Source organism: Myxine glutinosa, chromosome 8, assembly GCF_964187855.1.
Source record: "Myxine glutinosa chromosome 8, kmMyxGlut1.1, whole genome shotgun sequence".
NCBI lineage: Eukaryota > Metazoa > Chordata > Myxini > Myxiniformes > Myxinidae > Myxine > Myxine glutinosa.
Window position 1 is genome coordinate 59,448,514 of NC_136268.1, and position 27,739 is coordinate 59,476,252.

At 45.5% G+C, this 27,739-nt stretch overlaps 5 protein-coding genes across 6 annotated transcripts in view; 4 read left to right on the forward strand and 1 right to left on the reverse strand.

Annotated features, from left to right (window-relative positions):
* Positions 1-5,513, forward strand: part of LOC137432515 (kelch-like protein 2) — an 89,524-nt gene extending 84,011 nt beyond the window's left edge. Inside the window, exon 16 of the mRNA XM_068124529.2 lies at positions 3,932-5,513. Within this exon, the coding sequence (XP_067980630.1) occupies positions 3,932-3,960 (29 nt within the window). The 3' untranslated portion in view covers positions 3,961-5,513. The remainder of the gene's footprint in view (positions 1-3,931) is intronic.
* LOC144893281 (uncharacterized) overlaps positions 1-27,739 on the forward strand; it is a 1,021,022-nt gene that overhangs the window by 97,224 nt on the left and 896,059 nt on the right. The gene's annotated exons all lie outside the window — the stretch shown is intronic.
* Positions 8,420-9,905, reverse strand: LENG1 (leukocyte receptor cluster member 1). Its single transcript, XM_068124530.2, has one exon. The coding sequence runs from the start codon at positions 9,804-9,806 to the stop codon at positions 9,057-9,059; it is 750 nt and encodes a 249-aa protein (XP_067980631.1). The 5' UTR covers positions 9,807-9,905; the 3' UTR covers positions 8,420-9,056.
* On the forward strand, positions 12,594-14,545 carry CDC40 (cell division cycle 40). Its single transcript, XM_068124531.2, has one exon. It carries the CDS (start codon positions 12,615-12,617, stop codon positions 14,346-14,348), a length of 1,734 nt encoding a protein of 577 aa, XP_067980632.1. The 5' UTR covers positions 12,594-12,614; the 3' UTR covers positions 14,349-14,545.
* The window catches only part of HERC4 (HECT and RLD domain containing E3 ubiquitin protein ligase 4), a 237,876-nt gene continuing 227,551 nt past the window's right edge, over positions 17,415-27,739 (forward strand). The window contains exon 1 of one of the 2 annotated variants that reach the window (XM_078783317.1): positions 17,415-17,548. The gene's annotated coding sequence lies outside the window, so the exon portion shown is untranslated. The remainder of the gene's footprint in view (positions 17,549-27,739) is intronic. The other variant, XM_078783318.1, reaches the window with a different exon arrangement.

The window sequence follows — 27,739 nt, forward strand, 5'->3', positions numbered from 1 at the left end:
TCACGATAAGGGACCGCGAAAAATCGAATCGTATGACGAATAATAGTAAGGTTTAATCAAGCCCGTCAGAATGCACGCTAATCAAGCATTATGTTATGTGAATTTGCAAAACTTTCTAAAATCCTGTTTTCTGTTTGTCATTATGGGGTATTGAGTGTAGATTGATGAGGGAAAAAATGAATTTAAATGATTTCAGTTCCTTCCGGCTCAAGGTCTTAACTAACAACTCATAACAGACAAGTGTTGTTATGCAAATTATAAAATAAATAGCATTGCATAATTTTGGAACGGCCCTATATTGGGGTTAAGCAATCTGTGACCGTGTGACAAATAATCTCGTTCCGATATAACCGTGGGAAGGTGACATGGATAGGAGGTGTTGAGTTATTTTTTAATAGCGCATCAAATGTGATTTTCCCAATCGTGTTGTTGATCTTTTGAGTGCTTTAAATGTGTTTCCCAATCAACCCGTGACCGGATTTTGTCGCAGTTTGTGACCACAATGCGGTCATTCTTGTTTAACTCTGTGTGTGCCTGTCTGGCAGTAAAGTAAAAACAAAATTGAACATCATTCCAAACAGGAAACGTACTGCTTTTCGGTCATATCTCGATTCTCGAAGAGATTAACTTATAAAATGGGTCGTGATGTCCGGATGTCTGTCTGTCTGTCTGTCTCGTCATCCATCTGTCCATCCGTTAACTTTTTGCCATTTTTGCTACTCTCCCTTAACACCCAGCTGATTGTTCTGAAACTTGACATATGAATACATGACAGTAGCCTGCATAATCAGTCAGGTTTCGATTTTGGATCATGGGGGCTCCCAGGGGGGGTGGGGGGGGGGGTTACACCCAAAACTTTGGATCCCTACGTGTTCCTTATTTACCAACTGATTGCTCTGAAACCCGATACAGCCCTTCTACTCGATGGCCAGCATCTCAGGTAGGCTCAGGCATCGATTTTTCGATTTCGGATCATGGAGGCTCACAGGGAGGTGGGGGTGGTGGAGACCTATAAAATCTTTATTTTATTTTATTTTAATTATATACTTCAACATTTGAGAACACAAATCGCCTTCTTACCGCTTCCAAAACCCTCCAGTTTTGCAGTACATAGATGCTAAATAAGGTATGTATTGAGACTGCATGAACGGAGGTAAACTACTGGAATCTCTTTTACGACCTTTAAAATCATTATTTTATTTCAATTGTGATGCAGAAAATAGGGCAAAATGGAGAAGATTGTCATGGGGACCGCAAGGCTAACCCCCGCTCTTGCAGGGAAAATGGCCTGTTGTTGTTGCATTTCAATTAAATTATATATTTGAACACTGCATGGGGTAAGATGTTCTATGAACTCTCTGGTTAACTTTGGCAACTAAATCATTTTTTTTATTGCACACCTCATTGCTCACATATCATCTGCTCAATAATATCGATGTGATTTGACGACAAAAAGTTTATTCTACAGTTGCACTATTAATTCATTTCCTTTTCCTCATAACTGAAAACAAAGCCACCATGTGACTCGTACACGAATGACAATAATTATCCTATGAACATGTAATTGGGTTAGATGGAACATCCATTCCATTGGACTTTCAATCCATTCCATTTTTAATCCGCGTGTGTAGTGCAAAGCTGGGTTAAGCAGTTGGTCCACCCTGTCAATCCATAGTGGAGGAATTACTTAATTTCAATTTAATTTCATATTTTGAACACGGAAATACAAATCAGAAAATGAACCTGCAGTTTAGCAGTACTTTGGCTCTGAATTTGGCAAATTATACAGAAAGTCGTCCCGAGCGCACATGCGCAAAGATGAGTGAGATAGTTTTTTATTCTGTCTGCCTATGTGTCAGTTAAGCAAAATTGAAAATCGTTCAAAACAGGGAACATAGTTTTTAGGGATGTCATGAAGACTCAAACAACAGACACAAATAAATAAGTTAACGTCTAAAATAAGGTGGCGTAAAAGACGGTGCCTCAATGGCGGTAAACTTCCAAAAAAAAGTGTCGTTTTCTACAGCTTTTAAAATCTTTATTTTGTTCAAATGGAATCATATGCTTGAACACTGTTGAACACATATCACCTTGTTGGCACTTCCACAAACCTTCAGTTTAACAATAATTGGCCAAAATATTATGCCATTTTACCACCATTTCAGCCAATCAAATTTGCCGGTCACGTTGTCAGCGTTGGGGAATGTTGAGATTCAGACAAAATCACGGCGAGTCGAAAATATAGATTTTGCTCGGAAATGCAAAGCAAGAGTTTAACAGACCCTTCCCATATCCTTTTTCTCAAGACTGCTCAGGATAAGGTTTTCCTGAACTCTCTTGTTTCTTATATAATTAATATCATTGATTGACAAAAGTCATGGGCTGGTTTTCTTTGTTTATGATCCCATAAGATGTGGGTTTTGAAAAACTGAAAGGGCTTTATATTGTACTCGAGGACAGATTTCCCTTGAAACCACAACAACATGAAATAATGGTTCTACGATGCAAATCAAATCACTGCTTCAGTTCAACTCATGCCGTGATTTTGTTTTCCGCATTGAGTTCAAAAGATAACGATAATAAAGACTTTGTACATATGCTAGTAAAGATTCAAAGTTACTTGTGCAAAAGAAAATCTATAATATTTTTAATTACTTTTTTTGGCCTAAATATATTTGTTTTTTTATTTTAGTTTTTTTTATGCCTCCACCCACGAAGGTGGCCGAAGGCATTATGTTTTCGGGTTGTCCATCCATCCATCCATCCGTCCGTACGGGCTAAACCTCGTTTTCTCAGCAACGACATGTCCGATTGAGACAAAACTTTCATGGTAGGAGTGACACCCATGCAGAATGTTTTTATCATAATTGTGACGTCATAGGTCACGTGGTATGGCAGCCATCTTGGAATAAACGCAAATAATTAAAATATATATTTCTCAGAAACCGCTGAATGGAAAATATTGAAACTTGGCACATTGTCGAGCACTCCCAATGGGGAACAAAAGCATGATAATGATGACATCATAGGTGAAGTGTAATACCAGCCAAAAATGTTTTAATCTAATTCCTTATCCTAAAAATCAGAAATTGCATGCACATGATCTCTGACCCATTTGTATTGCAACATTAAATGTATGACATCGATCACATGGTTTGGCAGCCATATTGGATTTAACCTGAAACCTCAAAAAAACATCTTCTCCCAAACCACCAAATTGATTGCCGTGAAACTTTACGTGTGTCATTGACTCGGCATGGCGATTAAAATATGATCACGAAAACATCATTGGTCACATGGTGTGGCAGCCATATTGGATTGAAGGGAAATATTAAATAATTATATCTCTGAAACCGCTTACCCTATCGATGTGAAATTTTACAAATATCATCGAACACCGTTGTTGCATATAGTTTGAAAATGATGACATCATAGGTCATGTGGTTTGGCAGCCATATTGAATAGAAAAACGAACTTTATCCGATCAACATGAAACTTCACAAACGTGATCCCCTACCAATACATATGCAGAGTGTACAATTTTAAAGGTGATATGTCACATGGTGTGGCAGCCATATTAGCTTGAAAGCCGATAATTTAAAAAAAATCCCTTCTCTGAAACCGCTTCACCGATCGATGTGAAACCTGTCATGGCCAGTGAAAATGTGATACTTGAAAACTGCTGAAGTGATTTAAATCAAACTTATTTATTTTTAGGACAGTGAACGAGGGCATCTACCCGTTATGGGACTATGCGTAGGCATATTGGCGACAGTCACATTGCTCTAGTTTTTAAACTTTTTTTTTTTTTGGCCTGAGATTAACAATGAACTCTTCATGCACACCTACCAGTGTACGCGATTATTTTGCTTGTACTGTCGAGCTTAATGAAGTGTACTAACCCCTTGTTTATATGCTGACACTATTTCAGGTGTTGCTGTCATCGACAAACCTGTGTGATTGAGGCAACAAATGGAGTTGTTGCTTATTTCAATTTTAAAAAACCGAATTGACGGAGATTCTGGGACCAAGCACTTTGCGTCGCTCTCTTTGCTACGGCATTTAAGCTGCTGAGCAGCTGTTGCACCCATGCGGATTACGATCATCAATTGCTGTAAAGTTTTCTGGAATGAGTATCGACATCCCAGATGGATGGACCAGGTAGGCAGTGCTGGCCTTTTGCTATCAACCTAATTATGTAATTTTGTTCACAATGTGCACTTTGGGATACCCGGTGGTGCGTTGAGTATTTTAGGATAAGCAAATGGTTGTCGAGGATACCCGGTGGTGCATTGAGTTGACCGCTGAAGCAAAGACATTTTGAGATTATTTTTTATTTTTCTTTACATGGTTTTGTCGATGGTATTGATGAGTAAATATTTCTGTGGGTAACTCGTTGCTGCTGACCAGTCTTGCTTGAAGCATCAGAGAAAGTATTGTCCTTTACACTGATGCTTGTGTTGTAGTTTTTATTTTTTAATATTTTGACTGAAATTCCAGAGTTTGTGATTTGGCACAATTTTAACTTTGATCTATATCAGTACAATGAGGACATGTACAAAGTTTGATTCTCTTGACAACGACGTACATTTCTTCGAAGGACATCTTTTTTTTTTCTGGACTTTGCCTTCTTTTTTTGCCACAGCTGAGGTCTTGCGTCGTGAAAAACGCGCGAAGAATTATTTTTAAGACTGACGTTAAAACACCGTGGGATGGAAATTTGAAACGATTTGCAATTCTATCACATCATCATATCATGGATTGTTACCCGCCGCTGGTGTCTTCAATCCAAAGATCGACGGCAGCCATCTTTGCGTCGGTCTCTTCTCGATAGTGCCACTCAGCCTGCTTTCACCGAGCGGTCGGCACTCCACTGCATCTCTCACGTACTCAAAACTGTTTTGCTTGAAAACGTACTACGATACCTCAGAATCTTCTAACTGAGTTTTCTTCAACGATAAGCTCAAGCTCTTTTAATAATCATCCTTTCCTGTTGCCTTGAACAATGAACTCTGCGTAAATGTTTTCACTGTCCTGCACCTTGCTCTTGACATGGCTTTCTGCACACCGAATGTTCAAGGCTTCACCTTGAGCCGAATCACACCGTTGTACCAAGCTGCGTTGCCTTTGCATGTTGTCTTTGAGATGGCGAAGCACGTCGACATAGCCAAGTGACCGTTTCGGCTGCAGTCACACACGCATGCACCGCTGCAACAGCCAAGATGCTTAAGTGCCACTGACGATGCAGTGAATCGTTTTGCAAATGGAGTTTTATCCCAGCAATGATTAAGGCAGTTTTCTTCCCACCTGCATTTTGGTGCCGAAATGTACCTTTCTCTTTGGTGGTCACCCTATCTGTGAAAATTGTTCTATTGTATTATTTATCGTTTGGGCCTAAAATGCCGAATTGTTAAGATATTTTTTGTGAGTCTTCGAACTTCTGGGAAGAAAAAAAGGAATTTGTTTCTGTTTTTTTTTTCCTTCCGAATAAAGTGATTTATTCTTCTGTTTAACTTTCTGAAATTACAAGTCTTTTTTGAAGGGCTTTGGTCAAATGTATGTTGATTGGCATCAACTTGTGTGTTGAAAAAGGTGCTATTTTAACAAATTAATTGCTTCCATTTTAATTATCCTCCAGACAAGGCCGTCACCATTGTGACAAATCACCTTTGCTTTCTTACTTTAATGATTGTTTTGTTTTACAGAGGATCCCGATTACCATTATGATGTACGTGCTCTGCTCACATGTAATTACCTCCGGCACACAAGGTGGATGGAGGTTATGTTTTCACCCCCATCTGTCTGTCTGTGAACAAGATATCTCAAAAAAGTTGTGGACGCATTCGGACAAATTTGGCAGAGATGTGGCGAATGTGACACGGACGAAATGATTAGATTTTGGTGAAGATCTGAATATGGATTCGTATGAATGAATGATCGTTTTAAGGCCATTTTCCCCGCTAGAGTGGGGGTTAGCCTTGCGGGCCCCATGACAATCACGGTTCCCTGTTTGAGGCAATGTTTTTATGGCCGGATGCCCTTCCTGACGCCAACCGTTGGTCACGCTCTTACGATGCGCAGGGATATGGTGTACCTATTCTAAACCGGGGTACACACCGTGATCATTCATCCCAGCAAGCTGGTACTCAATTTGCCGACCTCGGAAGGATGACAGGCTGAGTCAACCCCCCCGGCGTTAATTCAGCGATCGACCGGGATTCGAACCCAGGATCCTAGGATCCCAAGCCAGCACCCTAACCGCTAAGCCAACACCAGGTTGAATATGGATTTTTTCAGGTTGAATATGAATATGGATTCGTATACGAGAATTATTTCATTTTAAGTGATTCTTCACCATTGAGCGATCAGGTGAAAAGCGATATATAACATATTTCAAAAAGTTATGGATGACTTGGTTAGCTGACAAGAACAAGCAGGTTAGTTTTTGGTTCAGGTCCGAATCCAGATCCAACCCATCAGTGGGATACAAAACATAAACTGTTCAGCCTGGCGGAGGTATGCGCTCCACCGAGTGCCGTTCTAGTTTGTTAATTTTCGTGTTGCGTATGTTCAAGCTAGTTGATTTATCTTCAAACTAGCTCATTACCATTTAAGTATTAGCTTGAGATGCATCTCCCCTTTGAGAAGGGCAGTTCGTAAAAGGGTATTTCTGCTGGGCATTGATTAATTTTTGTTTCTCAATAGAAAACATACAGTAAACCCTCGCTATTTGCGGGTGTATCACTTGTGGATTTGACTCTTCGTGGTGAATTTTCTGTAGTACAATTTGCCATTCTTTGCCCTCGGCTATTCGCGGTCACGCAAACAAAAACATCCCAGCTAGCACAACGTTGCTTTCCAACAGCAGCCACATGGCATAAAAGTGATGGGACAAATGGACAAAATACATTGGGGCAACGGTCGTGGTGAAGTTGGGCCATTGTTAACCCAACGTCTATGTGGTAGCTGCGGTCATGCGTGGCGGTTCTACAATGGCAAGTGCCCTGAGCCGTGCCCACTCGGGTGGCACTAAAATAGAGGTAAAATTTCAAACATGAAAATTATGGTCTTACCATTCAAAGTGGTTCCATTTATTGTAGAAATCACACACGTAAAATTTTATGCAAATCGTATAATATTTAGGGGTTGCTCACCGCAACAAGCCATGTTGCGGTGAGCATACAATACAAAATTGTATAATTACATACAATTATATAATAATATTATTATGTCCATAATGCATCTCCCCTTTGAGAAGGCCAGTTTGTAAAAGTGTCAAAGTTGTAATTTGTTCAGAAAGTTGTAATTGCTTAAAATATATATAAAACCACCTTTAGAGGCCACGTTTAGAGGCTTAAAATATATATATTATATTACTATTATTATTATTATAATATTATTATTTATTAATAAATATATGTTAATAAAATATATATATTATATATATTTTAAGCAATTACAACTTTCTGAACAAATTACAACTTCGACACTTTTATAAACTGCCCTTCTCAAAGGGGAGATGCATTATGGACATAATAATATTATTATATAATTGTATGTAATTATACAATTTTGTATTGTATGCTCACCGCAACATGGCTTGTTGCAGTGAGCAACCCCTAAATATTATACGATTTGCATAAAATTTTACGTTTGTGATTTCTTCAATAAATGGAACCACTTTGAATGGTAAGACCATAATTTTCATGTGTTTGAAATTTTACCTCTATTTTAGTGCCACCCTAGTGGGCATAGAAAGTTGTAATTGCTTAGAAAGCAATTATTAGTTACTCAAAGTTGTAATTTGTTCATGGTGCCAGTGATAGGTCGCCCACTCTTTGTGAAGGACACTATGTGCGATTTAACGACCACCAACTAAATAGGACGCCAGTCTTTTTAATTCACCCTGACCTCTCCACCTGCACTCGACTGATGGTGGCGTACGGGATGCCCAGGTTGACCTCCATCTGAGGAACACACATTAATGAATCACTTTGTGAAAATGCAGGATGACAATTTATAGCTGCGTCTGGATTCGGGTCTTGCAACCAAAACTTTTACAGCCAGAATCTGGCTAGAACGCATCTACGGGCATCTAAAACCATCAAGGGCTTCCACGAGGGCTGCCCCTAGTCCTCGACCTATTGGTGATGATTGTTCTTGTGTTTTTTGCATTCACTCGTAAAACGATACACTCTACTTTCAATTTATAGCTCAAACTCTGATTCCCATGTAAATTCAAAGAATGTTTTCACTCAACTTGATTTGTTTCAATTCAAATTCTAGGCACACAACAACAACAACAACAACAACAACAACAACGAAATGATAAATAAACAGATGCTGCGGAGTCATTATAATGTTATGACCCAACAAGGGAACTAAAGAACAAGAAAGGATGAAATCAAATTGGGAGAGGTGTATTGAGGGGATTATTTATTTATTTATTTACAGGAATCGGGTACGGAACACGGGAAGAGCAAACGGAGTGAGATAAGAGGTCATCGTCGTCAAGCAAAGTTGCCCACAAAACTGTAGTGATGGTGATGCCCCAAGACCCTGCCAGAGAAGCCCCGAGTGCAGCAAGAGGATTCACCTAGGAGAGCTCCGAGGGCATTCTTGGCACAAAGCACCGCAGCAGTGGTACGGATGACGGATCATAGAAGCAGGTGGCACCGGCAAACAAAGTACCACTTGAGGGTGTGATAGTGTGTGTGCTCCGATGATGTTGGAGAAATCCAAGCGTGACAGCTCGATGTGACTCCCTCCACCTCGATTGTACTGCCACGACTCTCTCCAGGTGGTCACATATCACCTGAGCATCTATTAAATTATCTCTCCCCATCTTGTTAAGCTCGCCCTGCTTGCAATACTTGAATTTTAAATCACAACGAAAATAACATATAATAATTATGTTATGGGCATCGAGTACCTGGACATAAAAGCCACCATTGTTAATATATTGTACTGTACATCCGCCTGTCACGCGTTATGGAGATACGTCTGACCAATCGGCGTGCTCCGATGACGGTCCTCGTTGCCAAGGGCGACCCGGATCACCTCCATGCCTTCCTTTTCGGGCGGATAAGCTCAGGGTGAAACTGAGAGTTGTACTGCGGGGGTCTCGCTCCGGAGGCGTCACCGGGTGGAGCGCATCCGCGTTCCGAGTCCGGACTCAGCAGCGCCCGAACCCGGACCCTTTCGGCCGCTTCTCGGCGGACACGCTCCGCACGCATCTTGGACAGAGACGTCCCGGAACCCTGTCCGTAGGACTGCGTCGAGCACCGAGAGCCGCCTTTGGAAGGCTTCTCCTTGCGGGCATCTTGCTCGCGTTTCATCTTGGCGAGAGGGTCCATTCTTTTCTTTCGACGCTCGTCACGATCACGCGATGTCTTGTCGGAAACCTTCACGTCGGCGGCGGCAGATTGCGCTTCCAGGTACCAGGGGGACGAACCCACCGCCGACTGACCGAGGTACGTGAGCAACCCGATGGCCTTCTCGCGACGTTCCTGCTCCGATCTCTTTTCCTCCTCGTGCTCTGCGTTTTGCTGCCCCGGAACTCCTTTCCCTCCAAACAGATCGAGGACCTTCCCAGGGCTTTGGACCGTTTCGTCGCCACATTTCGCTTGCCCTCCTGGTCCTTGAATCCGCTTGCGCAGGAAATCCGTCCGGGCCTCTTGTTCGGCCAAATCCAAGCGTCGTGTCCTCTCTTCCTCTTCCTCTCTCGCTTGCGCCTCATCCCTCCGTACTTTCGCAACATTGTCTTTGTTCCGAACGTGCCAACTCTTTTTCGGTAAAATATTCATCACGATCAACGGGGTGGAAGCACCAAAAACTGCATATCAAACGAAATGCGCCGAGGAGCCGGAAGTTGCCTCTCCCGGACAATTCGGATTTGCAGTTTCGTCATCTTCAAATCGTCCTTCAGATATTTTTAACCTCTCGCAACGTTTGTAAGTTCCAGTTAAATATTTATATATATATATATATATATATATATATATTAAGTGAAGAAGTGCGTTTAACAAAACAAAGTACAATTTAAAGAAGCCGAAATTTGAATGTCAAGAAAATGCTGAAGCTTCTGTCGCTAACAACCCTGCCATGATTGGCATGCATTGCGCAATGGAGATTTTTTTTTGTATACAAAATCCTTCGCGCATGGAAGAGCTAGGTGTCTGAGTGTAAAAAGGCAACGTAGCGATAGTGAGGTAACAGTTATATAGAAGCAAGGGGCTGAACAACCTGGAAAATAAATGAGAGGAGGGAGATAAACAGTAATAATAATAATAATGCATTTATTTTATATAGCGCTTTTCAGGAAGCCCAAAGACGCTTTGACAGAGTGCAAAACATAATGCATAGCAAAACATAAAAACAATTGCAAAAAAAGAAGAATCAATAGGGAAATATTCAAAGCACAAAGGAGGGAGAAGGAGAGGAGATAGTCAGGGGTTAGATGCTGTGGGTTAAATGTTGAATGCAGTGTTGAACAGGTGGGTCTTGAGTGATGTTTTGAATGTGGTGAGTGAGGAGGAGTCTCTGATGGTGTGAGGTAGCGAGTTCCAGAGGGTGGGAGCAGCGATGGAGAAGGCCCTGTCCCCCCAGGATCTAAATTTGGTCCGGATGGGGGGGGGTCAGGAGGTTGGTACCAGCAGAGCGGAGGTTGCGGGTGGGAGTGTGTCTGGAGAGGAGGTCAGCCAGGTAGGATGGGGCCAGGTTATGGAGGGCTTTGTAGGTCAAGAGGAGGATTTTGTACTGGATTCTCTGGGAGATGGGGAGCCAGTGAAGCTTGTAAAGGACGGGGGTGATGTGGTCACGGGTCCGGGAATGGGTGAGTAGACGGGCAGCGGAGTTCTGAATGTATTGGAGTTTATTGGTGATTGTTGAGGGTGAACCATAAAGGAGGCTATTGCAGTAGTCCAGACGGGAAGTGATGAAGGCGTGGATGAGGGTTTCTGCAGCCACGGAGGAGAGGGATGGACGGAGACGGGCGATGTTTTTCAGGTGAAAGAAGGCTGTCTTTGTGATCTGTTTCGTGTATTTGTCGAAGGAGAGGGTTTGGTCAAAGATGATGCCAAGATTCCGGATGTGAGGGGAGGTGGATACTGGGAAACCGTCGATGTTGAGGGCAAAGTTATGGGTGGAGTTGGTGAGCGTTTTTGGGCCAATGATGATTATTTCAGATTTATCACAGTTAAGTTTGAGGAAGTTGATTTGAAGCCAGGATTTTATTTCAGTGATGCAGTTTGTCAGGATAGAGTGGGTGGCGGTGGAGATGGACTTGGTGGAGATGAAAAGCTGGATGTCATCGGCGAAGCAGTGGAATTGGAGACCATGACGGCGGATTAAGTGACCGAGGGGGGACAGGTAAAGGATGAAGAGGAGGGGGCCAAGAACTGAACCTTGGGGGACACCTTGGGGGAGGGGAGCAGTGGGGGATTTGCAGTTATTGATGGAGATGAACTGACGTCTGTCAGAGAGCTATGATTTAATCCAAGAGAGGGCAGTGCCGGTAATGTTAAAGGTGGTTTCAAGTCGGGTGAGGAGGATGGTGTGATCGATGGTGTCAAAGGCGGCGCTGAGGTCGAGGAGGATGAGAATGTTGAGGTTGCCAGCAGTTAGCAGTTAGCAGTAGGCCTAATTATTTGTGACTAAGAGTAAGAGGACTGGGTATATAAATATAATTATAATGTATATGATTGGGCACTGATCTCGACTTGTAATGGGAAGCTCTACGCTGGTCGAGACTTTGTGAAGCCGTGCGGAGCGGGGGCTCCCTGGTGACCTCCAAAGAAGCGATCCTCCTCCTTTATGACGTTTTAGATGAAATTAACAAATTTTCCGTTTGACCTAACTTGGCACAAGTACATGCAGCACGCGCACCGGAAGCATTTCAGGATTGGGGCTGAGAGGAGGAAAGGGAGACACAATTAAACCTTGAAAGAGCGCCTTTTCATTGTATAAAGGTTGCCTTTTCTCTGTGTTAAAGGTGACTCCCCCTCCCTAAAATTGTTTTGTCTTTTTGAGTTTGGGGCGATTGATTGCTATTGGGGGTCCAAAGATGGCGGCGCACACAGCCGTGACCGCCAAACCAGTTTGTGTTGATATCAGTGGGTTTATATGTCGAAGTCATTGTTGGTGGAGATAGTTGTTGCTGAGACAATTGTGTTAGATTCAGGAGTTGTTTGGTGCTGTGATTATGAGTGGGCTGTTCAAGTTCCCTTCGTCTCGTGGGATCTGGCAGACGTTATCGCCTCAACTTTTAAACGGTGTACGAAGGTTAATAGTATTTCTTAATGACCTCAATTAAGTCGAAAGTGATTTTTCTATTTGGTCTTGTATGTCATTTCTGCGTGAATGTACATAATAATTATTATGGGTTCCCTTGATCTTTGTCTTAGCAGGGCTTATTTTTCTTGTCCTGTGATAATTGGTCATGGAAGAGTAGTTAGCGTTAGATGAAATTGACTTCTTTTTTTTAATCCCCACGAATATTGTACGCTTACTGTATTACTAATATTATTTGTAAGGAATCCGTAAATTCAGTTGCATCACAATGAATACGGAAGAATGTCACAAAATAAAAAAAATAAAAATTCGGTGACGGCATCATGGCTGATGGCATCATGGCTGCGTTAGGTAATATTTGTGCGTATAGTGGAAGTGATAGCGAAGCGGACGAGTCGGATGTTTCCAAAGAATCAATTGTTTGCAGTGAGTCTTTTACCGGATCGTTGAAGGATCGTCTCCTGTCGCTGAACGCTGCACCCGAAGTGGCGAGTAAAGAGGAAATCGAGTGCGGACATTCCGTGGACCCGACGGCCCGGGAGATCTGTTACAACGCGCCGTTCGAGGCGCTTTTCGCACCCGAGCTCGGTCCCAAGAATCCTTTTAAAACGAAGCAGTTCTCAGCGCCCCGGAACACGCTGGCAGGCTTTGCCGAGTCGACGAACATCAACGCGTTTACGTTCGAACAGCAGCGGCGCACGTTCGCCAGCTACGGCTACGCTCAAGACCCATCGGTGGATTCGCAGACCGCTTCCGGGGACCGCTTCGTCGGGGACCTGGACGCGGCCGCGGCCCAGAGAGGCCTCACCGTGTTCGAGACCAGTAAAAAGCGACCCGGGGACAGGCGTCGCCGTCTGCAGGGCAACGATCCCGGTGACCTCGACGGATTCCTTGGTCCTTGGGGAAAGTACGTCGACGAGCGTGAGGTTGCCAAGCCGACGGACGAAGAGCAACGTGAGCTGGACGAGTTTGCGGCAAAGCGTCAGCGGAGAAGCCGACGTGTCGACGAAGCTCCCAACGAGGAGAAGACCATATTCCACGTCAAGGATTCCGTGGACTACCAAGGCAGGTCGTACTTGCATCCTCCGCAAGACGCCGAGATCAACCTGCGAGCCGACGTGCCTCCTCCTGAAAAGTGCTACCTGCCTAAAAAGCAGATTCATGCTTGGACCGGTCACACCAAGGGCGTCAGCGCCATCCGACTGTTCCCACGCAGCGGCCATTTGTTGCTGTCTTGTGGTATGGACTCCAAGCTCAAGCTTTGGGAGGTGTATAAGGAGCGTCGGTGCTTGCGCTCTTTCCTCGGTCACAGCAAAGCGGTGCGAGACGCTTGCTTCAACAACGACGGCACCCAGTTCCTGAGCGCCGGCTACGACCGCCTCGTCCGCCTGTGGGACACCGAGACGGGGGCTTGCATCTCTCGGTTCACCAACCGTCGGGTGCCTTACTGCGTGCGCTTCAACCCAGACGACGACAAGCAGCACCTGTTCGTCGCCGGGATGTCCGACAAGAAGATCGTGACTTGGGACGCGCGCAGCGGAGAGATCGTGCAGGAGTACGATCGCCACCTGGGTGCCGTTAACACCATCACCTTCGTGGACGAAAACCGGCGCTTCGTGACCACGTCGGACGACAAAAGTCTCCGCGTCTGGGAGTGGGACATCCCCGTGGACTTCAAATACATCGCCGAGCCTTCCATGCACTCCATGCCCGCTGTGACGCTCTCTCCCAACGGCAAGTGGCTGGGCTGCCAATCCATGGACAACCAGATCCTCGTTTTTGGGGCTCACAATCGTTTCCGTCTGAATAAGAAAAAGGTCTTCAAAGGCCACATGGTCGCCGGTTACGCCTGTGCTTTGGACTTTTCGCCAGACATGAGCTACGTGATTTCGGGCGACGCGGACGGTCGACTCAACGTGTGGGATTGGAAGACGACCAAGTTGTATTCGAAACTGCGGGCGCACGACGGCGTTTGCATCGGATGCTTATGGCATCCGCACGAGACATCGCGCATCATAACTTGCGGTTGGGATGGTCTGATTAAGTTGTGGGACTAGTGTACGTAACTAGCCAAGACATGGTCAGGTGTCTTTCTAATATGTATTGAGAAGCATTCGCTTATAATTCCAAACTTCTTCTTGATTGGTTTACCCTTGTACATATAGTCCTTAGCTGCTAAGTTCCAAGTGATAAGTGAATTTATGAATAAATGGCATGTTTTTTTTTTATATAAAAGAAACTTTTGTATCCTTCATTTTTTTGGTCATCTTTGTTTTATTTGCAAAAGCATTGCTCAATAGGTTTCTAACGAGGGTCGCTTGGTGAGATATTTTCACGCTACTGACGTACCTTGTAAATGAATGAATGAATGAATGATCGTTTTAATATTAAGGCCATTTTCCCCGCTATAGTGGGGGTTAGCCTTGCGTGCCCCATGACAATCATGGTTCCCTGTTTGAGGCAATGTTTTTATGACCGGATGCCCTTCCTGACGCCAACCCTTGGTCGCCTCTTGCGATGCGCAGGGATACGGTGTACCTATTCTAAACCGGGGTACACACCGCGATCATTCATCCCAGCAAGCTGGTACTCAATTTGCCGACCTCGGAAGGATGACAGGTTGAGTCAACCCCTCTGGCGTTAATTCGGCGATCGACTGGGATTCGAACCCAGGATCCTCGGATCCCAAGCCGGCACCCTAACCGCTAAGCCAACACCAGGCTCACCTTGTAAATCAATATAAGATGTAATACATTTTTCAGGAGCATGTTTAATTGAGCTTCTTTCACGTAAAGACTTGTTGATCCTCAAGGCTGATGCATGTAATAGCCACAGCTTCCAAACATAAGGCTTGGCATCTACTGCATAACTTTTGGGACTTTTTACCTCTGCCACCAAAGGTGGATGGAGGTTATGTTTTCACCCCTGTCTGTTTGTCCGTTTGTTTGTTTGTGAACAAAAGATCTCAAAGTTGTGGACGTATTCGGACGAAATTTGGCAGAGAGGTAGCGTATGTCACAAAGACGAAATGATTCGATTTTGGTGAAGATCCGGATTCGGATCCGGCTATTAGAATTTTTAAGGTGATTCTTCACCATTGGGAACCACCTTTAGAGGCCATTTTTCCCCGCAGAGCGGGGGTTGGCCTTTTTCGGGGACCGTGGTTGTTGTTGTTTTTTGGTCCCCTTTTTGAAGCAATGTTTTACGGCCGGATGCCCTTCCTGCCGCCAACCCTTTTTGTCACCAACCCTTTTTGTCGCCTTTTACAACAAACGGAATTACCAGTGAACTGGTACTCAATTAGCCGACCTCGGAAGGATAACAGGCTGAGTCAACCCCCCTGGCGTTAATTCAGCGATCGACCGGGATTCGAACCCAGGATCCTAGGATCCTAAGCCGGCACCCTAGCCGCTAGCCCAACACCAGGGTTCTTTGCCATTGGGAGATGGGGCCAAAACGATACATTGCGGGATATCTCAAAAAGTTATGGACATGTTTGGACGAAACTTTGTGGACCGGTTGGGTGTGTGACAAGGACAAATAGGTTCGATTTTGGTGAAGATCTGAATATGGATTCGGATATGATAATTATTTAATTTTTTAACTGATTCTTCACCATTGAGTGATATGGCCAACCAGGTGGAGGTATGCTCTCTACTGAGTGCCGTTCTAGTTTATGTAGTTATCAACCCGACATCTGCATGCGTCAAATTTGAGGATATAATTTGAGGTTATTTTTGATCATCCCTTGTATTTGAAAATGAAATACATTTGGAATGAGATTTGACTTGGATTATGGTGACACGGTATGATTTGATCTGCGGTCTCGCCTTGGGCTGAATCCCGACCCAGCTGTAAGCTGTCATCTTGGTGTTTCACAGGCAGGGTGATTCATCAATGTGTGTACCATCCCTCGAATGGACGTTAAACCGGACGTCACAACTGCTGGCATTAGTTGGTGCATGTTACAGATCGAACAGTGTCCTTAGTGAAGAGTACGCAAGTTATCGCCGGCATCCTGACCAAATTACAAATCCCTATCCTACAGAGGACACTTCTCAGGCGATGATGCTACCCCACAGCCTTGTGCTGCATACAAACGTGGATTTGATTTGTTAGCTGACTTGCTACCAGATATGACCTGACTTGGAGCTTCTAAATCCAGGTGCCAACAATGATATCGGACTACCTTACAGGTTTACCTGTTTGGCCTTCTCACCTGAGTGCTTTTCTCACGATGCCAGGACGAAATCTGTCAAGAATGTTTGGTTTCACATTTCCCATCCCATTATGTCCCTATAGTCTCGCAATGTATGCAATTGTACTCGATCTCCCGGTGTCTTATGTCATGTACGACTAATTTACAATCTCATCCACCAGCATGAAACAGACACAAAAACATTTTTTTCCATTTCCTTGCATTTTTATGTGGGCCTTTGGTGGAAAAGGTTGCAGTGGAGTTGACAAATGTGCAATTATCATTGCTTTGTTTGATTAAAGTAGGTTCAGCAAGGCAATGTCTTGGTTAATTAAGGCTGCCAGCATATGGCTGGGAGTTTAGAGGTGTGTGCACTCCCTCTGGTTCCGATGTCAATGCAGCTATAAACTGCCACCCTAATATGTCACAGCCATGGCGATTCATGTTAACCAGCACTGGTCCATGGTGGATGTTGAAGCCCACGGGGACTTTCTCAAAGAGTAGGAAAGTTATTCCCAGAACCCAAAACAAATTTGAAATCCCTGCAACCTTAGGTCGAACGGCAGCACTGGCCAGCCGGTTCGTGAAAGACTTGGGTCAGAACCTCAAGAGTAAAATGACTGCTCGTCAACTCAAATCTATGTACCGAGGTCAGCAAAATGAGCAGCAGCCTACGTTTGGAGTGGCGATCCGTCTCGGAATGTTACTCCCAGCTGAGGGAAAACTGCTTATTCAGTCATCTTTGTGCAAACGATGCTTGTTCGTCTTCTTATTCATCTTCTTCTTATTCATCTTCTTCTTATTCATCTTCTTAGTCATCTTCTTCTTTTTCATATTGGAACAGGAAGTGAAATGGAGTTCATGGAGCATCGACGGAAGTACACCACCCATAAAAGCAAACAGTGTACCCGCGTCGCGTCATCATCCGGTGACGTCATGACGTAGCGGAACTTTTTTACGCTCGTTCCAGAAAGGCCAGGCGTATTTGGGTTGTCTTTTCCTTGGGTATGTGGCGTGCCTTTTCTCAGGATCGTTGCTGCTGCTGTTGCTGTTGCTGTGGTGAGTATGCTAAAGCAAAGGCCTTGTAATGACTGTAGACGAAAAATCTTCAACATGCAAGTGAAAGCGGGCGTTGTGGTTATCACTTCACTATTTCTTGGTCCGAAGACGTGGTAATGCGTCCATTCGGCATTCGGCGCCGTCGAGGAATGTTAAATGTTCTTCGCCGATTTCTCCTCAGATTTCCATGACTCGGCTGTGCCGTGCTCGTGTTGTATAACGCGGTGATTACTGAGGTAATTTGGAAACTTTTTGTGGTATGAGCGACTAATAAACGACAAGTAGTTTAATACTTCGGTATTTACATGTTGCGGCGAGTATCGTCGAGCAGCGTTAACTATGGTAAATGTTTGCAGAATTTACTCTGCCAGGGCGTGCCAACCATTACCGTTCAAGTAAATGCTCATTCAGTCATTGAGAAGTCTTTTATATTATAGGTCCATCATACCAACGTGTATCTATTTCATCTTCACTTTCTATTTTGATTTGTTTACACTTTATTTAGTACCGACGAATTCACTTTATCTCACGGATGCTTTAAAAGATTATTTTAAACTCAGTCCATTTCGCGCCTGAGGAGGCCCCGCCCCCGACGAAATCACCGTGGGCGTGGGGTGCACCCTTTACCCATGATGCAGTTCGGTCATATCCGACCTTCATTCTGAGGGATAGTAAGATCTATGAAAGAGCCAGCGGTACCGTTAGATGTACCTTCCCGGGACCCTATTTGTCCCGTTTTCTCACTTGTTACTCTCGCCTGAGGACAGAATAAATATGGTTTTCTCTGCAACCGTTGGTCCGATCGACAGGAAATTTTCACCATAGGTGCAACTCCACCTGTATCATTTTTGTAATGCTAATACTAGTACCCGACTGCAAAGCCGCAATGAGCCGGCGAAGCCAAAGCCTCTTGCCACTATTTTACCCATCACTATGGCATCAGGTTAGGTAGTTGGTAGTAGGTAGGTGTAGTAGGTACCGTCGGTGTAGTAGGTGTAGTAGGTACCATTTGCATTCTGGATGAGAATAAAATTGATAAAATTTACTTCTTGATTAATTCGGTGAATTCCGTCTCAACTTCGGATATTTCCGGCCGTGAAAAACTATCCCCGACGGACGCGAGATTTCTAAAAAATAATTATTCGTCAATTTTAGAATATTTGACGCCGTTTTCACCCTCCAAAACGCGTAATAAGCTTTTTAAAATAATTTTTCAAATGCTCGAATCTCATTGGTTCCGGTGTTTGGTGACGATTTTCGTTGAAGATAACGAGGTTGGTCTTAACGTATTTTAATTACAAATTGGAGGTGCATAAGATTGTGAATCAAACAAAGACGGGCGAAACAAACTCCTATTGAACTTTTTCGCAATTGTTTTATGCAAACTTCCGCATCCGGTTGATGGTGGCCTCCATTGCGTGATTTGGTTTTAGAAATATTTTTTCAAATGCTTGAATCTCATTGGTTCCGGTGTTTGGTGACGCTTTTCGTTGAAGATAACCAGGCCCGTGAGGGCCGAGGTTGGTCTTAAAGTATTTAAATAATAAATTGGAGGTGCATAAGATTGTGAATCAAACAAAGACGGGTGAAAGAAACTCCTATTGAACGTTTTTCAATTTGTTATGCATACTTCCGCATCCGCAAGATGGCGGCCTCCATTGAGCTTCGGAATTCTCAAGCCAAGCCATAATCTGGTTTTCGACATAATACGTACGCGTTTATTGACAACACCGGCTTCGCCGGCTATAATCTGGTTTTCGACATAATACGTACGCGTTTATTGACAACACCGGCTTCGCCGGCTATGACCTCATAGGTCACGTGGTTCGGCCGCCATCTTGGAAAAATCGAAAAACTTTGCACCTCTATAGCTGAAAGTGCTGAATATAAAAAATTGAGACATGGCTCATTGTAAAGAACTCTCCATGGGGAATAAAATATGTTATTAATGATGTCATAGTTGTCGAATTATGACGTCATAATGGAGGCAAGTACAAAACTTCTTCCGATCAAGATGAAATTTGTTGAGCGTCATATAGGCATAAATTGGTGGAGAAAAAAATAAATAATGTCATCGGTCACGTGTTTCTGCCGCCATATTTGCTTTGACACAAAAGCCTTAAAAAACACATCCTGGCAAGGGTCTGCAATTTCTGATTGCTCTTTTTCTTGTTTTGATTGTCATGTGAATTATTGACATATTGCTCTATACGTGCGCAGCATAACGTTAACATGCTCTGGAAGCCATCTTGGGCATGCATAAAAATCTGAAACCACATAGCTTCATGACGTTTCACTCAAAGGTAAGTGATTACCACAAGGGGTGCTGCCCTTTGCCCCTACAGGGGGGTCTATAGTGGCTCCCTTGACCCCCTGCCTGAGTGTCCCCTTTTATATATATTTTTTCCCCATGAGACATGTTCACCTTGCTCCTTCCCTCCCTTTCCCACCCACATTTTCTCCATCAACTAGACGTCTTCCAATGGGTGAACCGAGTACCAGAAAACTTAGGAGGCAAGAGTGTTACCAATTGAGTCATCCCCATGCCCAATAAAGTTATTGTAAGGGTTATATAATCAAAGCTTCGGGCTTTTTCAATTATTACTTTGTATTCGTCTTCTTTTTCTGGGGTGGGGAAGGAGTGTGTTTTGCTTTTGCTTAAAAATGCTGCCAAGCCAAGTGGCATATACTGTATAGACGAGTGTGGAGAATGTATACAAAATGAATGGGAAATAAATTTACCTGACCATTGAGTAAGGAGGTTTGTGCAGTTCAGTGGTAGTTTTGCAAGAGTCTACAAAAATATATCTGTGCAAAGCAGTTAATTATTTGACATAGTCAAACTGCTCTGCAACTTATTTAATAGCCACAATTGTTTTCCCAAGTCTCTCACGAGTGGCTCTCCAGGCTCTCCAGAGGTCTTTTCAACTCTTGCTTTGCGTTTTCCAGCACGATCTATATTTCCTTTGTTCGTGAACTTTGAATAACAGGTGCAATGGCAACCGTATGCAGCCGATGGGTAAAACAGAACAGCCCAGAGCTGAACCATCTGCCAACTCCACCCTCAGACCCCACCGCAAATTTGATTTGTCAAGATGGTGTAAAATTTTGCCCAAGTACCAGTGCTAAACTGAGGGTTTCTGGAAGTGCAAACTAGGTGTTTTGTTATCGTGTTTGAGCTGTAATTCAATTAAAATAAAATAAAACCTTTAAAAGCTGTAGGAAAGAAGAAAATAAAACATTTAATGTGAAGTTTACCGCCGTTGATGCACCGTCTTTTACGCCACCTTATTTAATACATTAAATTCGTTCTTCGTGCTTGTTTGTGCCCTTTATGACCCCCCCCCCCCACCCCCCGCCCAATTGCTTTATCACGAGTATGCGCACTCGGGACGAGAATCCGTACAATTTGCCAGATTCAGAGCCAGAGTACTGCTAAACTGCAGGTTTGTGTTCTGATTTGTGATCTGCAGTGTTCAAAATATGAGATTCAATTAAAATAGAGTACTTCCTCAATTAATTAAGAGTAATTGTTTAACCCCGCTTTGCGCTACGTGTGCAGGATAAAAACGGGGTATTCTGTTTCGCATAGAGAGTCCTCATACGAAAACGTTTATCTTATGCTTGCCATCCACGCCATAGTTGTGCTTCAGGGAGTGTTGTAACTTGCGTGGTCTCATGAAGTTTTATTGGTTCAAATGTTATGAAATATCCTTGACAGGTCATTACTTTATAAAGAAAATTCATTGCTTTTTGACCTTCTTGAAACTTCTTCAAATGGCATGCTTTACATTTCTTTATTCTTTACTCTTGTAATCCTCGTTGTGAACTAGTTGAGTCATGTCCATGCATTTTTGTTCTCGCACACAGACACGGATGTTGAAAGGATTACAAATTTGGCACAAATATATTGCCCTAAATTATGATCAGCAAAGGAGCAAAATGCAAAGGAAATGATCTGTGGGATAGCCTGGGGGCCCTGACGCCTGTGATACAGCCTAGGTGATGGCTCATTGAGCTTGAATGGGCTTGCAGAGAGGTGTGACTGTTTTTGTTTTTGATGGGTCGAGGTGTATGTGACTGTAACAACTGTAACAACCAACGGATTACTGATGTTGTGCAGATTGTGAAAACCGCTGTGGTTGATACTAGTACTTCTCCCCTTTCTCCTCTTATGCCCCCATCTCCCATCCCTTCCACCCCACAGAGTGCACCACTTTTTTGCTTCAATACGTTGGCAACCCTGTACCACAATGACTTATTTCACTTCTCTAGTCTGTCAATAGCTTGGGCTGGCAGTGTGGCCTAGAGATATGCATACTCGCCTCTAAGCTCTCGAGCCTGGGTTTGATTCCTGGCCCAGCTGTATAGCTGCATAGACCATGTAGACATATATATATATATATATATATATATATATATATTGTTACGGACCGCGGATAAGATGTTCGTTTTGCCGAGCGGAGGCCCCGCGGCCCTAACAGTTACCCCGACTAACCCGATTCCCGAACGTTGGCCGGATCGCGCCACAGATATTCAATATGGAAAAGACAAAAGCGACACGGATGTGAAGAAGAAGAAGAAGACGAAAAAAAGGTTGAAAATACTACTAAATTTATTCCTACTATATACAGGCTCAAAAAAACCAAGGAGAAGGAAAGATAATAAAATAATATACAGGTCTGAGATATTAGAGACACAGTGCAAATTCCTTATACAAGCTTAATTAAATCCCCAGGGACAAAACAAACAGAACAAACTCACGTACACAAAAAGGATGGACAGGCAGGAGGTGGATGGCTGGAGGGAGAGGAAGGTCCAAGGGGGTCCTGCAGCACGATCGGCGCGTTTAGCAGCCGCCGTTCCTTCGCGGCCCTGCTCAAAACTGCCGTCCAGGCCCCAATCTGCTGTTGCTGCCGCTTCTGCTGCGGCTGTGGACGTCGCGTGCTTTGCCAGGACTCGTCTGACTCGTCTGGTCCAAACCCTCAACTCAACAACACTCTTGCACGTCTCCCTGTCCAACCACTCTTTCTCTCTTGGTCCAACCACTCTTTCTCTTTCTTGGTCCAACCACTCTTTCTCTCTCTTGGTCCAATCACTCCTCACCACCGACAACTCCCTTGCTTCTTGCGCGCGCGCCTTTATAACGCCTCCGGCGATCAAGCCGCCGGCCTTCAGGACACGCCCATCGGTGTGCTCACCTCGGCCCTGGTTGGTCGCGTGACCCTCTGGCTCCGCCCTTGATGACGACGGGCGGGCACGCCTTTCTTCCCCGACCCGAGCACATGTTCAATGGTGGTTTTGGAGGGGATGTAATTGGCAATCGAGGCCTGGCAATGATGAAAGGGGATGTGAAAGGAAATGGAGATTTTGGGGATGGGATTGAAAGGGGATCTATTCTTATTTAATGCAGTGCAATGGAGTGTCATCTTAATGGAAGACAAGGCCTTACCCTAATACACATAATAAAGATATAACTATCAACCAGGGGGAAATCTATGATTGGCTAACGTGTATGCTTTATGGACTAATTATGGGACGCCCTTTGACCTTTGCACTACGGAGGTATTTACAAGGAATCATTACATTTTACAGAGTGTGATATTTACAACAATTTACTATACAATACAACACAATAAAAAAAATACAATCCTCATATCCGCAACACTGCACCCTCCTCCTCTTAGGCACGGTCCGGGCCTATAACTTTAACTTAGTGTGACACGTAGGTGTAGTTCCCTCTATTTTTAACCTGACCCTGAGTGCGACAGTTTTAAAACATAAATAAATATGTCCCGCTGCTCCATTGCACCCTACCTAACAGACTCACGCCCACAGCTAACCGAATTGCGGAATGGTCTTCAAACTATACACTGACGGTGGGGAGCATTATTTACACTGATGTTACTTTATTTACAAAACGCGACCCAGGACCTGTGATTGTTCTTTCTGGGGGGAGACAGTCTGCTCTGCATCAATGCACCATGAAAGCACCCATCAACGCACCAACACACCCTCAAGCACCAATCGGTGCACAGTCATTGTTCATCAATAAAAATAAACCAACAGCCCCTAACCCTGCAGGTGGTCTCTTGCTCTTCGGCTCCCTCTGCTGGCTATTTGCTTTCTTCCAGATGTTGCCATTTTCTTTTGCTGGCGGCCTATTTGCACTATTAAAATGCACCCAACGTGTCCATTTTTATTTATTTTATTTATGGCCCACAGGGCCGACTAGTGTGGTTCACCTGTGGGGCATCGGTGCCCTGTGATCAAGGTCCGCCAGCAAGATTTCGGGCCTTCATGGCCGGTTCCAGCAGAGGGGGCCATGCCCCAACCCATGGGGTCCATAAGTGGTGCTCGGCCACAGACATGTGGTCCATAATGTGGTGCATCGATGCAGACAGCTGGTTCTGGGAGTTCCGGGCGCACAATGGCGGACTCACGCACGCTCCCCTCGGCGCCCAGTGGCGCACAGGTCCTCATGTGGGAGACAAAGGGGGGGAGAGACAGATGAGTGAGGGGTAAGGTCACAAGGGTACACATCAAACAAGGCAATGCAAGGCGAAATGCGTACGGAGAGCGAAGTGAGAAAAGCTCGTCCCTTCCGTTCGTCACCCCCCCTGTCACCTACTGTACCCTTGCCCCTACCCCATATTTACAAAAATCTACACATTTACAAATTCGTCACTAATGTCACGTCTTCCCCATATTTCCCCCATACCAAATTCGTCTCCACTCCCTATACTTCAAAATTTGCCATCACCCAATTCATCATCAATCCTCATAAGGAGGAAGAGATGGAACAACAAAGCACAATGTCACACCCACGTCATGATGCGTCTCTCATTCCAAACATTTGCATCAAAAATAATAAAACAACCTGGCATGGTGTGGAGGTACGTCATCCCAGGTGAGTGGATGCAGATTGTGCGAGGAGACTTCAATCCTAACTATCCTCTAAATGACTTTAACACACTTTACACTACCCGGGGTCTTTCCCTGCCAAACCATTGGCAATCTTACTCTATGTGGTTTTAAAAACCAATTCCCATTGACCAAACTGTGGTGCTTCTCAATTTGGGGTCTCACTCCCCCGATTCATCTCCCGGTGCCCTTGCACAATTTCAGGACTGGGGCATGTAGCTCTCCCAGCAGGTCCACCCACCTGCACACCTCCACCACTGTAGTTGCCTCCGAGCTTACCTGCTCCTTACCTAACCTATCTAACTGGGGAAGGCCCCTCCTGGCTCTGTCACCCCTCGGTGCCCTCTGGCACTGGGCTACCCGGGTCCGTCCTCTGGATCCTCGGGCCCCATCCACAACAACTCTACCGGCTCCCAGAGCCCACCTGCGGCCTCACCTGGCCGACATCCTCACAGTGGTGGAGTGCCCAAACCAACTACACACACTAACAGGCTACACGCCCAGCCATTTCCACAACACTAATGCACCCATCCAATCACCATTCTTCCACCCGCACCACAGATGCCAATATCCAACCACAATTTACCTATACCCTCTACCTAACACTTACACTACCCTCCCCGGGTATTCGTGATGGGGGTCCATCCTTCCCCCCATTCACACCTTCGCACCATCCACTCCACTCCATAGTTTCCACCATACTCACTCCACGACCATCCATGCCAATACTCCAGATATTCCACACTACCATTTATTCCACACAACCATGTATTTCACACAACCATTCTCCATACACCTGTTGTTGCACACCTGTGCAATCACACCTGTTCACCATACACACGGCATCATCTAATCTACTACTCCCCTCTGGAACTTGCGCTTCCCAGTCGTCCTTTTAAACTATTGCGCTCCCTCGTCGTTACCATCCACACTAATCTACCTGCGTCCCCACTACAGGTATCATTGTCACTACCTAACCTTAACGTTACCTAATGTCAATCTCTAGGTCCCTACACATTATCCAAACCCTCCCGGGCTAGTTTTCACTGCCATAAACCCCATAACTAGTGCTCCTTTGCCCCCGCTGTGAGGGATGACAGAGTTGCCATCCCACCACATCGGGCATCTCCCACTACCATCCCCCCAGTCCTCTGACGCTACGATCCCCCGTCGCAAGAGGTACTGGGTCCTGCCTCGGCATCTAGAGCCGAGGCGATCCATGAGGGCGCCTGCTCGCCGGCATAAGGTCTTATCCCGGTCGGCATGGACGATCCGAGGGGGGGCCCGTGGCCCCATTTTGATCTTAACGACCACGTCACGGACTTGCGACAGGACGACTCCCGGGCCTTGCCAGGGGGAGGTGAGTTTTGGGCACCTGCCCTTCCGCCTCCAGGGATTAAAGAACCAAATCTTCATCCCCGGAGCGTATTGACTCCCCTGGCTCCGGTCGTCGTACCTGCGCTTCATCTTGGCCCCCGCCAGATGGAGCTGGCGGCGGGCGAAGGCATGGACGCGCTCCATGCCTTCCTCCAGGTGACGTGCGTAACCCTCCCTCGGCGGTGTATCCGTGGTGTCTGGCACGGGACCGCATAGCAAGTCGGCGGGAGCCCGTAACTCCCGCCCATACATAAGCAACGCTGGACTGCATGCGGTGGCCCCGTGCTGGCTAGTTCGGTAGGCCATCAACAGGTACGGGAGATGTTCGTCCCAGTCATCCTGACGGGTGGTGGTGAACAATGCCAGTTGTTGGATCAATGTTCTGTTGAATCTTTCCACCATCCCGTCAGATTGTGGCCGCAAGGGCGTGGTTCTGGTTTTCCGAATTGACAGGAGTCTGCACACATCTTTTAATAATTGGCTCTCAAAATTTCGTCCCTGATCGGTGTGCAGCTCCTGTGGAATCCCGTGCCGACATACAAATCCTTCCACGAAGGCCTGTGCTACCACCCCTGCTTCTTGGTTGGGGAGGGCATAGGCCTCCGGCCACTTGGTGAAATAGTCCATTACAACGAGGATATACTTATTACCTTGGCGGGTGCGGGGCAGCGGTCCTAGAATATCCATAGCCACCCGCTCAAGGGGGGCCCCCACCTGGTGTAATTGAAGGGGGGCCCTCATCCTCCGTGCTGGTCCCTTTTTAGCAGAACAGGCGTCGCATCTCCGACACCAGTCCTATATGTCGCGCCCCATATTCACCCAATAGAACCTCCGGCGGACCCGAGATATTGTCTTTGTCCTGCCCAAATGGCCGCCGGAGCGGGTACCATGCACCTGTTGTAAGATGACGTTCTTGAATTTGTCAGGGACTATCACCAGCCAGGAAGTTCTATCAGAGGGAACCTCCACCCACTTGCGATATAAGATGTTGCCTTTCAACTCCAGGGTCTGCCACTGAGCCCAATACGCCTTTGTTTGCGCCCCGAGGGGGGTGACCTCTTCACCCTTTGGTCTTTGCCCCAATTTGACCCAATTGAACACCGGTCCCAGGACAGGATCCTCCTGCTGGGCCGTGCTCCAAGCCAAATCTCCAAATTCCTCATCCGCGGTTAGTGGCAAAATTGGCCCTCTCACCCGGGTTGCCCGGACGACGAGAATCAGGGCAGAATCGCCCAATTGTTCCCTCTCCTCGTGTCTCGCACAAAATTTGCAGTTTTCCCCCAGACAAGGACGCCGAGAGAGTGCGTCCGCAATACCATGGGCCTTCCCGGCCCTATGGGTCACATTGAAATCGTACTGCTGCAACTTTTCCAACCACCTTGCAATTTGGCCCTCCGGTTCCTTGAACCGAAGGAGCCATTGCAGGGAGGAATGGTCAGTTCAAACCGAAAATTTCCGCCTGTACAGGTACGGGTGGAAATGGTTCATGGCAGCCAGCATAGCCAATAACTCTTTGCGCGTGACACAATAATTTTGCTCGGGCCTACTTAAGGTCCGACTATAGTAACCAATCACTCTCTCCACGCCCTTCTGTGTCTGAGACAAAACTGCGCCCAATCCTTCCTGGCTCACATCCGTGTCCAGGGTAAATGTCCCGTCACTAGTGGGGTAAGCTAGAAGGGGTGCGGATGTTAGACACCCCTTCAATTTTTGGAAGGCCTCGTGGCACTCCCGTGTCAAATTAAATCGCGTCCCCTTCTCCGTAAGCCGGTGGAGGGGACGGGCCAACTCCGCAAATTTCGCCACAAAACGCCGGTAGTAGGAGCAGAGTCCCAAAAATCCCCGCACCTCTTTGATGGTACGTGGTGCGGGCCACTCCTCCACCGCTTT

Coding starts and splice junctions, on each gene's coding strand:
- LENG1 (XM_068124530.2), bottom strand. CDS start 9,806: ATGAATATTTTACCGAAAAAGAGTTGGCACGTTCGGAACAAAGACAAT.
- CDC40 (XM_068124531.2), top strand. CDS start 12,615: ATGGCTGATGGCATCATGGCTGCGTTAGGTAATATTTGTGCGTATAGT.